Raw genomic sequence first — 11,898 nt, 5'->3', positions numbered from 1 at the left:
ATTAATTTTGTAAAGACGCCCCCTCTTTATGGGATTCCTGGATCCGCCCATGATTTATCTATTGCAAAGTTTGCAATAGATCCTAGCAATTAATATTGACTACATTAACTGTATACAACTCGACTTTCTTGCAGCTGCACCCCCTAGATCTAGGCGGGGGCGGATCCAGGAATGTTGTAAAGTGGGGCGCAACTAATATTTGTGGTGCCACTTCCGGGTTTCATTTAATTTTTTTTTTTTTCTCGAAAAATAAAGGCGGGGGGGGGGGGCGTGCGCCGGTTGCGCCCCCCTCTGGATCCGCCACTGCTAGACAATAGGCACGTCAGACCGCATAGGTAGAACTTTGATCACGACCCACCAATGGCCCTTCACTTACCCACGGCATAGCCATCGTGGAGTCCACATTAGGTACAGGTGAATCGAGGGGCCGGGGCCGGTTGCCCTTTTGCTCTACGCGAGGTTTCCGTCCTAGCTGCACACTGCATGCATGCTGCTCGAGCTCGCCGCTCTCTACGTATCACTAGTATAGTAGTACGCTTGAATTAATTGCGTAAGCGATACATCCCAATACTACAGGCAAGATGTCGGCTCTGCAGGGAATGTCCCGAATTGCGGTAAGAAGTCTCACATTAGGGCTGAATAATCTCGTGTAATAAACGTAAAAAGGCAAGAAAGCCAGTAGTGAACCCTATGACTCAATGAGTCACTTCATAAGTATTTTACGTAGGCCTACACATGTATTTTTGTAATCTGCAGGTATCGGTTGCACAAACCGGCCGGCTTCTTTCCAGTCGTGCTTGCAGCCGAGCGCTGACCCTCCAAGTCCCCACAAGCCAGGCGAGCCTGTTCGCACAGCAACGGCCAGCGACAGCTGCTTCACCCCGAGCTGGAGCATTTGGGCGATCATTGTTGCCGTTGGCATGTCGTTCAATCTCAACCAGTAAGTTGATCTAGATACATCATGTTGTGTTTAAACACATGGAACCAAAACGGTAAAACTGTGCTTAGGTGCACGTTTCTTGGTCATTGGAACAAACATTTTTGGTTAAATTTACACCATACACAAGTGAAGCGGTGCACGTGCAGTACTTGACCGAAAGATCAGTCTGTAAAATTACTTTATCGTGGGGATATGTTCTGCAGAGACTACGTCTGTCTTCACAAAATCCACTCCAGAGGAAGTCTGTAAAAGTAAAAGTAAAAGTTAAAAAAAAACAACCCAAAACAAAGCAACAAAATTGTTACAAAACTCGTACGGACTGACTGATTTTCGGCAATTGAGCACTTTACGGCCCTAGATGCTACCACCGCCTATCGGTAAGGGTAAAATCTCGCACCTATAATAAAGGGCCGTAAAGTGCACAATTGCTGATTTATCTGTCTACTGCAGTAATGGCATAAGATGATGTCAGGTTGTCCCATTTCATGACATTAATCTCCATTTTCCCCATTTGCCATAAAACGACAAAATGTCATTGTAATTTAAACCAATTACTTATTCTAATTGGAATAGGGTAGGATTCATCATCAATATTATGTGAACTTGCATCACAAAACAACCAAAAAGTTGCCAGACATGCAATTCGATTTGAGACTCTACAGTACATTCTAGCAAAGTCAAAGTGTTTAAACTGAGAAAAGAGGCATCAGTTTAGGTAGGGTGTATTCAAAGCTGCATTAATCTCACCATGTTGTACTCTGTGCAATATTGAAGTGGGGGGAGGGGGCAGGTTATAAAACTCTGTAGAAACACAATGAAGGGATTATTGGAAATTTGACACTCTATTAGTATTATCACATTCTAATCATGCATAATCGTGCATAAAATTCAACTTTGGGGTGAAAATACAGTGTACTTGAATTTGCTTCAATTTGAATAAAAAACAAAGACCTTGGAACTGGTGGTTTTCTTTCATTGCTTCGAAATTTCATTTTAAAAAGCTAAATAGTAAGGTATGTGAATGTATAATCTAGATGATGATCGTTTGATCTGAGCTTTTAACTTTGTTGTATTTGTAACGAACATTTCATTATAACTGTCTTTGTTATGATGTAACAGGAGTGCACTAGACATGCATGCTGTGATCTTGTGCATGTCAGGTGCATCAGTGCAATAAAAAGAATGGTTTGGCTGATAGTATAGGGTGCAGATAAAGACATGTTTACCATAGGTCGTGCGATATTAGGCAGATGTGCATCTAAGGTGACGTTCTACCAGTACATGTATTATGCACTGCTCTTAGTTTGACTATGAGACTGCAAGCAACCCTTCCTACTGAGAATGTTGTCAGTGGATTGTTCCCGATCGTACCACAGGGTCTCTTGGCCACAAGAAATTTCATTTCATTTCATTTCATTTCAATAATTTATTGTCCATATCATGGATATTTGTTTTGTTCACTTGCTTTTTACAAAAAAAAAAGATATACAGTGTACAATACAATTACAGCTGTACATAAATAGCATTTAAATGGCATAAGACATATTAGAGAGGCATCATTTTGCCAGCATCACAAAACATAGAAAAAAATGTTGTATAACATACCTTATATCAACATCAATATTCAAACATTCAAACTATTATATTAATGTATCTTTATGTAATTAATATGAACAGTAAATACAACAAAACTGGTATGGGCAATTTATTTCCATGTCTTGGAGGTACAACAAGATACACAAATCCGTCAAATCATTTATTTATAATCACTGGATGAAATAAAATATATAAATAAATATTCTTACTCTGATCAGATTCAATCTCCTCCAACTTCTCAACATATTGCATTAATCATAAAATAAATGAATATCATCAATAAAAAAAAAAATTGTCTCTGGCAACATGCTGTTTATCAACTTTAGGAGGGGAAATCACCAACTCTTCTCTTGAAAAGGACTGTTGCCACTTCTTTGTCCTTTTTAATTACTCATGAAATATGTGGCATGTACAGTGTTAATATTCTTTTATGTGTATTCAATTAGATAATTTTCCTTTTAGGACAAGGAAATGCTTTGTGCATTATATACTTAGGTATGGTCATGAATTGGTCACTTCAAGGATGACTTGTAATGAGTTATCCTCTGCATGGAGCAGCACCAGCCCGATTACTTCCTTAGCATTGAATTTCAGTGTGTGTATCATGCACAGTAATGATATGAACTCACAAGTTTGTAATTATCTCAATATGTAAAACAGTGAGGTCATTAGGTTATTTGAATGTTTATGAACAGTTCAGCAAATGTAACTAGATCCTTGCTAAATCGTTCCAACTCATATCAAACTTGGATGTGAAGTATATACTGATTACTATGTACTTTTTCCTTTGTAATGCATTTCAGGACAAAACATCATTTATAAATATCCTGGTCTTATTTGCTTGAGCTGTATTTAGATTTAACTTGCCATTTGTCATCTCCAATTTGCAGGCTCAAGACTAGATGTGGCTGTCCAGGAACCAGCACCAGACTTCAAAGGGACAGCAGTGATTGACGGACAGTTCAAGGACATCCAGCTGTCAGACTACAAGGGGAAATACCTGGTCTTGTTCTTCTATCCCCTCGACTTGTAAGGAGACAGATTTTGGTACCATATCAAGTTAGAATGACATGCTCTCCAGACATGCAGGACATGCCAGAATTCACACCCCATTTTCAAAAATAACTTTATTTGCCAAACAGAAGGCAAATATGCTTGGAGAATGCTGTTACATGGATCAGTGTCATTTTTTTTTGTGGAGGTTTTTAATTATTTTGCCTTTTGCTATGATGATGGGTTTCTAGCAGTAGCAGCTAGTTTCAGCAACCAGTGAGAGTATAATGGAGTATAAGATTGTGATAGTATGGTTTGCATGTACAGATGATCATGCAGAAGAATGAGCAAATGCCTAGACACACTTATGTGATAAAGTGATATAAAAAGAAACCAGCAAAGTGAAGATGTACCCTTTGTACATGACCATTAAGTGATATCAGCAAACGATGGGAACTTGAAGTAATGAATGATATATAATATAGTGAGAGAGTCAACTCTAAATCTGTTCCCATATCGTCAGAGAAACTTGGTGGGATGATTTGATAGTACAGGTTTCAATTCAGGTTTGAACTTCAGCTGCAGTATTGTAAAGCCAGAAATTTTCATGCACATGATACTTTCAATAATTTTGCAAGAAGCCAAGATTCGTGAAAGTGAAATGCATGCGAATGTTTTTGTCTTTTTGTTTTTGCGATTTGCGAAAGTTTTGTGCCGCAAATGTTTCTGGTTTTACGGTATATGCTATACGTTTGTGTGATGTACTGTAAACGTGGATACTTTTGTGTGACTAATTTTTCGCGCTCGGCTGGATAAGAAGAGTTTCGCGTGTTTTTAATTCCACGGAATCAAGATGTCAACTACTGGAACATATGGCACGCAAAAATATTCGCATGCTTTTATTTTCGCGCTAGCTTCTCGTAGCGCAAAATGTGTGAAAATTTCAACACCGCAAAAATTTCCACTTTCACTGTAGTGTACACTGCATAGCCTATCAAGGCCCCCCAAAAAACAAAAACAAAACAAAACAAAACAAACCATTAATTTCCAAAGGCGTGGTCACTACAAGCTTTAGTCTAAGACTTTTAGAGCATTCACAAGATGTTCTGTGTCTCGTGTGAATAGTCCTAAGAGGGAGGACGTACGCCCATTTCTGCCTTGCGTGTTTAAAATAGGATATTCTGGCTCTGAATTGTGTGACTGTAATAGCATCTTGTGCTATGTAGTGAATTGGAAACAAAAACAAAATGTGTGTGTCTCTAAAATCATGTACTGCTCTACTTTTAAAAGTAAATCTATGTGTCCATCACCACAAATTGGCAATGGAAATGGGGGCAGCCACTGGTTTCCATTCACATGCAAGGGGGGAAAAAAGATAAATACTGCCCAAACAGGGGAATAGACAATCCGTTAGGGTGGTACATACATGTAAATGAGAGAACTGCCTATGGAGGAGTCACTTCCATGGGAAAAATAATTTATGGGCACAGTTTCAGAGAGTGATTCTGAGATGGATGTAGGGTCCCTGTTTAAGTGTCAAAAGCATGATTCTAATTTACTCTAGCCATGATCTATGGGACAGTGAAGGAATTTTCCTTGTGAGAGGAGAAATGTTGCACATCAATGTGAAGTATGAAAGTCTTGTGTCAGTATAGAGCAAGAAGGAGTATCTGGTGTGGTAGGGAGGTGTCAGTATTATTTTTCTGTCTCTCTTTCAACAGCACATTCGTGTGTCCAACAGAGATCATAGCCTACAGCGACCGGGCAGAGGAATTCAAAGCGATCAACACCGAGGTCATCGCAGCGTCTGTAGACTCTCACTTCTCCCATCTGGCATGGATCAACACCCCACGGAAGGTACAAAGTGTACAATGACTGAAACCTGTGGATGAAAGAGTGACTAAGCACTGAAGATTTTGATGTGTAGAAATGGGGTCACTCCTCGAGACCGACTCCCACGAGTCATACAGCCCACGAGTTTTGACATTGAAAAAAAAGGTCCATGAGTCATACAGCCTACAAGTCATACAGCCCATGAGTTCAACAGTAGGCAAATAAAGCCCATGAGTTCGACACCAGGTAAAAACAGCCCACGAGTTCGACATTACAACACAGGGCTTAATGTGTTGGTCTCATGGGTCTTGTTTGCTTAGTGTCGAACTCATGGGCTGTATGACTTGTGGGTTTTATGACTCTTGGGTGTCGGTCTTGTGACATGCACCCATAGAAGTTCACTGGCATTGTATTTGCTATGCTATGCTCTTACAACCTCGGTATCAGATGTGAGGCCAACAGCTCTAGCCCAATTTCCGTACCGTTGCATTTTCTTAGACTTAGTAAACTTCCTTTTTTTTTGGGGGGGGGGGGGGTGTTTTTGTACTGGAAGTCTAGGTTCAAGGTCAGTCAGCAAATGAATTTTGATGTTTGCTTGTCTGTTAGTTTGTTCATTTCCTTCTGAGAAAATGGCTGGATAGCCCATATTCAGCTACGCTAAGCTGGTCTTCCATGGGGTCCAGTTGGATGTGAGGTGGGGCCACTTCACCCGGTTAAACACCCTGGTTTTTGCGATGAATGGATGAAGCGGGATTTTTTACATGCATGAGTTGCGACTCTTTCATACACGGGACCTCCATTTTATGTCCTATCTGAGGGACGGAGTATTTTGCCTCTTGCTAGAGGGGATGGTATGATTACACACACCAATGTCGGGATCTAGAATCTAGATGTCAAGATCTAGAATGGAGTTCCACAAAGTCAGTAAAGTTCACCATCATTCCTCTTGCTGTTTCAAGGTATTGTACATTGTTGTGATTGCAATGATCATGTGATCAAGCTCACAACAGGTCTCATTGGGCTTTGCAGCATCAAATGCCTTTCCTGTAGAATTGGGGTCTGTGTCATGGCCGGCGGAACCATGGGGGCCGTGGGGGCTTGGGCCCCCACACTTTTTGTGCACCATACAAAGGAATACAAAGGAATACATAAGGTGTTGTCGCTTTGGGCCCCCACACTTTTTAACCTGGAAGTACGTAAGTGGCACTAAATATAAATAGATAGAGATCTTGAATTGTTAGCACGGTAAGGTTATTTTAAGTTTTTTGTTTTTTTTACTTGTCAGCTGAAAAAAAACCCCGGAAATGGAGGGGGAGAGATGAGCTGATGAAACCTGGAAGTGGGCCCCCACACTTTTGAAAACGCTCCGCTGGCCCTGTGTATAGGGACGTACCATGGTTGGTAACTTTTTATGCCTCCGCCACGAAGTGGTGCCGGAGGCATTATATTTTCGGGTTGTACGTCCGTACGTCCGTCTGTCTGCTTTCGTTTACGCGATAACTTGAGTAATATTTACTGGAATTTTACCAAACTTGGGCCAAGTATGAAGTATGATGGGGCAATTATTTGATTAGATTTTGGGTGAAATCGGCTAAAGGTCAAAGGTCAAGGTCAAATCATGAAATTGTATCTGTTTACACGATAACTCAAGACTGGATGGAGCAAATTTCACCAAACTTTGTTGGAGGATGATGTATGATGGGACAATTACTTGATTAGTTTTTCAGTGAAATCGGACAGAGGTTAAAGGTCAAAGATCAAGGTCAAATCCTAAAATTTATCTGTTTACATGATAACTCAAAACTGGATGAAGCAGCTTTCACCAAACTTGGTCCAAGGATGATGTATGATGGGACAATTAGTTGAGTAGATTTTAGTGACATTGGCAAGAGGTCAAAGGTCAAAAGGTCAAGGTCAAATGCTACAAATGTTGCAATATCCCCCATATCTATGCATTGCCCGAAGGTATTTTCTTGAAACTTGGTGTGGACATGTACTACTGCGTAAAGATTCTCCAGAGAGAGTTTCATGTCATAAGGTCAAAGGTCAAAAGGTTAAAGGTTAGGTGAAAATGTTACAATATTACTTTTCTCGCAAATGGTTCAATGTACACATCTTTGTGGAACTTGGTACATATGCATGTACTGTCTGGCAGGGATTATCTAGGGAATTTAGGGGTCATGGGTCAATAGTCAGGGGTCAAAGGTCAAGGTCAACTCCTCAAAATTTTACTATTTCCCTCATATACTAGTATATGCAATGCTTGCATTATTAGTTTCAAAACTTAGTACATGCATTACCTGATGGATATTCTCTGGGAAATTTCCAGCCAGAAGGTCAAAGGTCAAAGGTTAAGGGTCAAAGGCCAGGTTTCAATGCCCCCCCCCCCCAAAAAAAAAAAAAAAAAAAAAAATCTATTTTGTACCGTCAGCACACTCATTCTTCGTACCTTGGAAATTACTCAATGCATAAACTTCCCCAAATTTCCCCAAATATGTGTACCTGCACTCTTAGAAAATTATAGCAAACCCAGTTCAAGACATTTCTGACAAACCTGTCATTTCAATATTTTGCCAGTTATGTGAAACTGTCATGGATCACACATTGTGAAGACATTGTACTATACGCCTATTGGGAGAATCTTGCATTATGGCGGAGGCATCAGTCGCCATAGCGACATTTCTAGTTCCATTTGAAATCATTTCAGTCTTGCAAATTGAAAGCTCCCTCGTGGCCTTTAAGACAAAGATAGAGTCAACTTACGTCAGTGAATAGAAAGTGTTGTTTCACTGTACACCTAGTATACCGGTAGTTACTATAATTTATTTACCTCAAAAGTTTGTGACCGTGAGAAGCAAGACTGCAGTTGACTGTGTATTCAAACAACACCACAGGACTAGAATAGAATTGTAGAATGTAAAATCGTTTCTTCAACTGTCAATTAGAATGAGCTAATTAAAAAAAAAAAAAAAAAAGAAAGAAAATAGCATTCTTTTCCAAGCTGCCACAAGACCAGAGAAATATCCTTGACAAGTGACATTTTGGTGTCTGAATAAAGGGCTTGTGGTAGCATTTTCGTCAATGTGCCCATTGTGCTGCAGCAAGAAATCATAGAATTTCATCAATTTGAATAATTACGCAGTACCCGTTGCATGCTATAAGGATTAGGATCAGTACTGGCTGTTGGGCGGAAGCTCAGTAGTCCAGTGGATAAGATGCCTGTCCAGTGATCTGGAGGTCATTGGTTCAAATCCTGCCCGAATATGTATGCCCATGATTTCTTTTATCATGGCTACTACTTGAACACTGATGAATTCAGTCCTTATTTATGTTTAAGTAGGGCAATTTGTCTATCAGTTGCATTAAAAAAAAAGAAAGTTGATGCAAGAATTTCATCAATTTGAATAAGAAATCATAGCGTTCATTTTGCAAGCTTTGTTGAATGTTCTCTCTCCAGATGTGAGGGGCTATAATTGTTTCAGTAGGGTACATTGAGCAGCCTTGTAGTTGTAAAAATGGCCTGACATCTTGTTATCCCTAAAATTGACATTTGCTAAAGTATTGTACCTTTGCAGGTTGCTTTGTCACATTCCTTGTGTGCACTCTTCCATACTTATTCAATGCCACATCTCATTAAACTTTGAATCAAAGAAAAAAAATCTAGCCACTCGTTCGTTTTGGTAACAATGCCCTCATTGTTTTTGACTACTGAAGAACAATGGCCCCAATGTTCTAAATATGTAGCTCTTCATTAGAACATAATTGATAGGACATGTGAGGTAAATCCAGATGGATAAGTGTTTGTTAGAGGGCAGGAAAACTTAATATTTTGATATATTCCATTACTGTGTCACTCAGAAGACAAAATCTTTGGAGGATACCTTGGCTTTAGCAGCACGTCACTGCCACATCACATCATTTTTGAGTGGGCAATCTCAGCCTCTTTTCTTCACCAACTTTGTTCGAATTTACTATTGAGGTGTATCAGAGGAAATTTTTGATGCCTATAAATGTTTCTTGATGATAGCTCTCACAGTTTTAAACCGTTGAGGACGGATTGATTTTGCTATAACACGCATTTCCCATAGACACCTGCCCATGTATACTTGGGACTCGTCTCCAACAGGTTAACATATTTATAGGCATAAAGGGCTAATTTTGGAATGCCTGCATGTGTGTACAAGTAGTGCTATATTATTGTATCCCCCGAACAGAGTTCGGAGGATACAGTTCGACCTCGATTATCCGGCCTCCTTTTATCCGGAAATCTCTATTATCCGGACGCATTCACGCAGTGAAGGACTTCTTTTTTTGTTTCATCCAAAAATTGAGGAAAAAAAAAACAGTGACTTTAACATCTTTTCATGGATCTATTTCACTAATTTCATAAGATGTGCATGATAGGTTTCTCAATATCTAATGAGGTAAAACATGCACACCGTCATAAAGATATACTTTATTTTTGTGAAGAAGGGACTACAATTTTGCGCAGGCTAGCATAGATTACACCACCGTTGCGGGGTACGCTACCTGCCTAGCTGCTAGTGCACTGGGACGGCAGCTTGGACAGCAGCCATATACATTAACATTGTGTCTCCCATATCCGGCCAATTTGCTTATCCGGATGAGCGCCGGTCCCGACATGGCCGGATAATCGAGGTCGAACTGTACTATGAATTCGGCCTAGTCGCGCCGCGTCCACCGCCGCCGCCGCCGCCGCAGAAGAGATTTCCTTATGAGCGCTCTACCAGCTGCGTTTCTTTTCCGATCATCTTCAAATTTGGCATGAAGGTGTATTATGGTTAGACGAAGACGCCTATTGTTTTTGGTGATGGCGCCCTCGCTTGTTCCGTCTTTATACATGAAAAGGTAAATCCAATAGGGTCTGCTTGTGAGCGCTCTACTGGCTGCAGTTCTTCTTCGATCATCTTCAAATTTGGCATGAAGGTGTATTATGGTTAGACGAAGACGCCTATTGTTTTTGGTGAGGGCGCCCTCGCTTATTCCGTCTTTATCCATGAAAAGGTAAATCCAATAGGGTCTGCTTGTGAGCGCTCTACTGGCTGCAGTCCTTCTTCGATCATCTTCAAATTTGGCATGAAGGTATATTATGGTAAGATGAAGAGGCCTATTGTTTTTGGTGATGGCGCCCTCGCTTGTTCCGTCTTTATACATGAAAAGGTAAATTCAATAGGGTCTGCTTGTGAGCGCTCTTCTGGCTGCAGTTCTTCTTTGATCATCTTCAAATTTGGCATGAAGGTGTATTATGATAAGACAAAGATGCCTATGGTTTTTGATGATGGCGCCCTCGCTTGTTCCGTCTTTATACATGAAAAGGTAAATCCAATAGGGTCTGCTTGTGAGCGCTCTACTGGCTGCAGGTCATCTTCGATCATCTTCAAATTTGGCATGAAAGTGTAATATGGTAAGACGAAGACGCGTATTGTTTTTGGTGTGGGCGGAGACATCGTTGCCATGGTAACAAGAATTTTTGTGGAAATAGCAGAGATTTCCTTGTGAGCGCTCTACCGGCTGCGTTTTTTCTCCAATCATCTTCAAATTTGGCATGAAGGTCCATTATGGTAAAGACGCCTATTGTTTTTGTTGATGGCGCCCTCGCTTGTTCCGTCTTTATACATGAAAAGGTAAATTCAATAGGGTCTGCTTGTGAGCGCTCTACTGGCTGCAGTTCTTCTTCGATCATCTTCAAATTTGGCATGAAAGTGTATTATGGTAAGATGAAGAGGCCTATTGTTTTTGGTGATGGCGCCCTCGCTTGTTCCGTCTTTATACATGAAAAGGTAAATTCAATAGGGTCTGCTTGTGAGCGCTCTACTGGCTGCAGTCCTTCTTAGGTCATCTTCAAATTTGGCATGAAAGTGTATTATGATAAGACAAAGATGCCTATGGTTTTTGGTGATGGCGCCCTCACTTGTTCCGTCTTTATACATGAAAAGGTAAATCCAATAGGGTCTGCTTGTGAGCGCTCTACTGGCTGCACGTCTTCTTCGATCATCTTCAAATTTGGCATGAAGGTGTAATATGGTAAGACGAAGACGCATATTGTTTTTGGTGTGGGCGTTTCTTCTCCATGGGTATGATTGGGTGTTAGGTTCAAGGCAGACTAAAGATTTGGATTAGGGTAAGCGTTAAGCTTCAACACTAGGATTCCTTGCCGGAGCATTTGTCATCACAGCATTTGTCATGGAACCCGCTTTGTCAGTTAACAAAACAATAAAATATCAGAAGTGGAAACAAAACCAAAAAAAAAAGCAGTTGTCTGCATTGATACCTGTTGTCACCTATTGCCATATTATACATTTTTATCCCAAATTCATCCAAATCGCAGACTGGAAGAGGGTTAGGTTTACAGTGCATCCAGATTACTCTATAATTGTATTCCCTCACAGGTACTACCAGAGGATACTTTAGATTCTGCAGAGTTACACCGCTGCATCATATTATTGTCATCAAATTTGGTACCCAGAGGCAAAATGTGGACAGGATCATTGTTGCCATGATAACTGTATTTGTTT

At 40.4% G+C, this 11,898-nt stretch overlaps 1 protein-coding gene across 1 annotated transcript in view; it reads left to right on the top strand.

Moving 5' to 3' along the window:
* Nucleotides 1-535: 535 nt before the first annotated feature.
* The window catches only part of LOC140241579 (peroxiredoxin-1-like), a 29,185-nt gene continuing 17,822 nt past the window's right edge, over nucleotides 536-11,898 (top strand). Inside the window, exons 1-4 of the mRNA XM_072321313.1 lie at nucleotides 536-614; nucleotides 757-940; nucleotides 3,427-3,565; nucleotides 5,251-5,386. Of these exons, the coding sequence (XP_072177414.1) occupies nucleotides 582-614; nucleotides 757-940; nucleotides 3,427-3,565; nucleotides 5,251-5,386 (492 nt within the window). The 5' untranslated portion in view covers nucleotides 536-581. The remainder of the gene's footprint in view (nucleotides 615-756; nucleotides 941-3,426; nucleotides 3,566-5,250; nucleotides 5,387-11,898) is intronic.

The sequence above is a fragment of the Diadema setosum genome, chromosome 18 (genome assembly GCF_964275005.1).
Source record: "Diadema setosum chromosome 18, eeDiaSeto1, whole genome shotgun sequence".
Classification (NCBI taxonomy): domain Eukaryota; kingdom Metazoa; phylum Echinodermata; class Echinoidea; order Diadematoida; family Diadematidae; genus Diadema; species Diadema setosum.
Note: the sequence above shows the minus strand (reverse complement) of the source record. Positions and strands in the feature narration are given on the sequence as shown.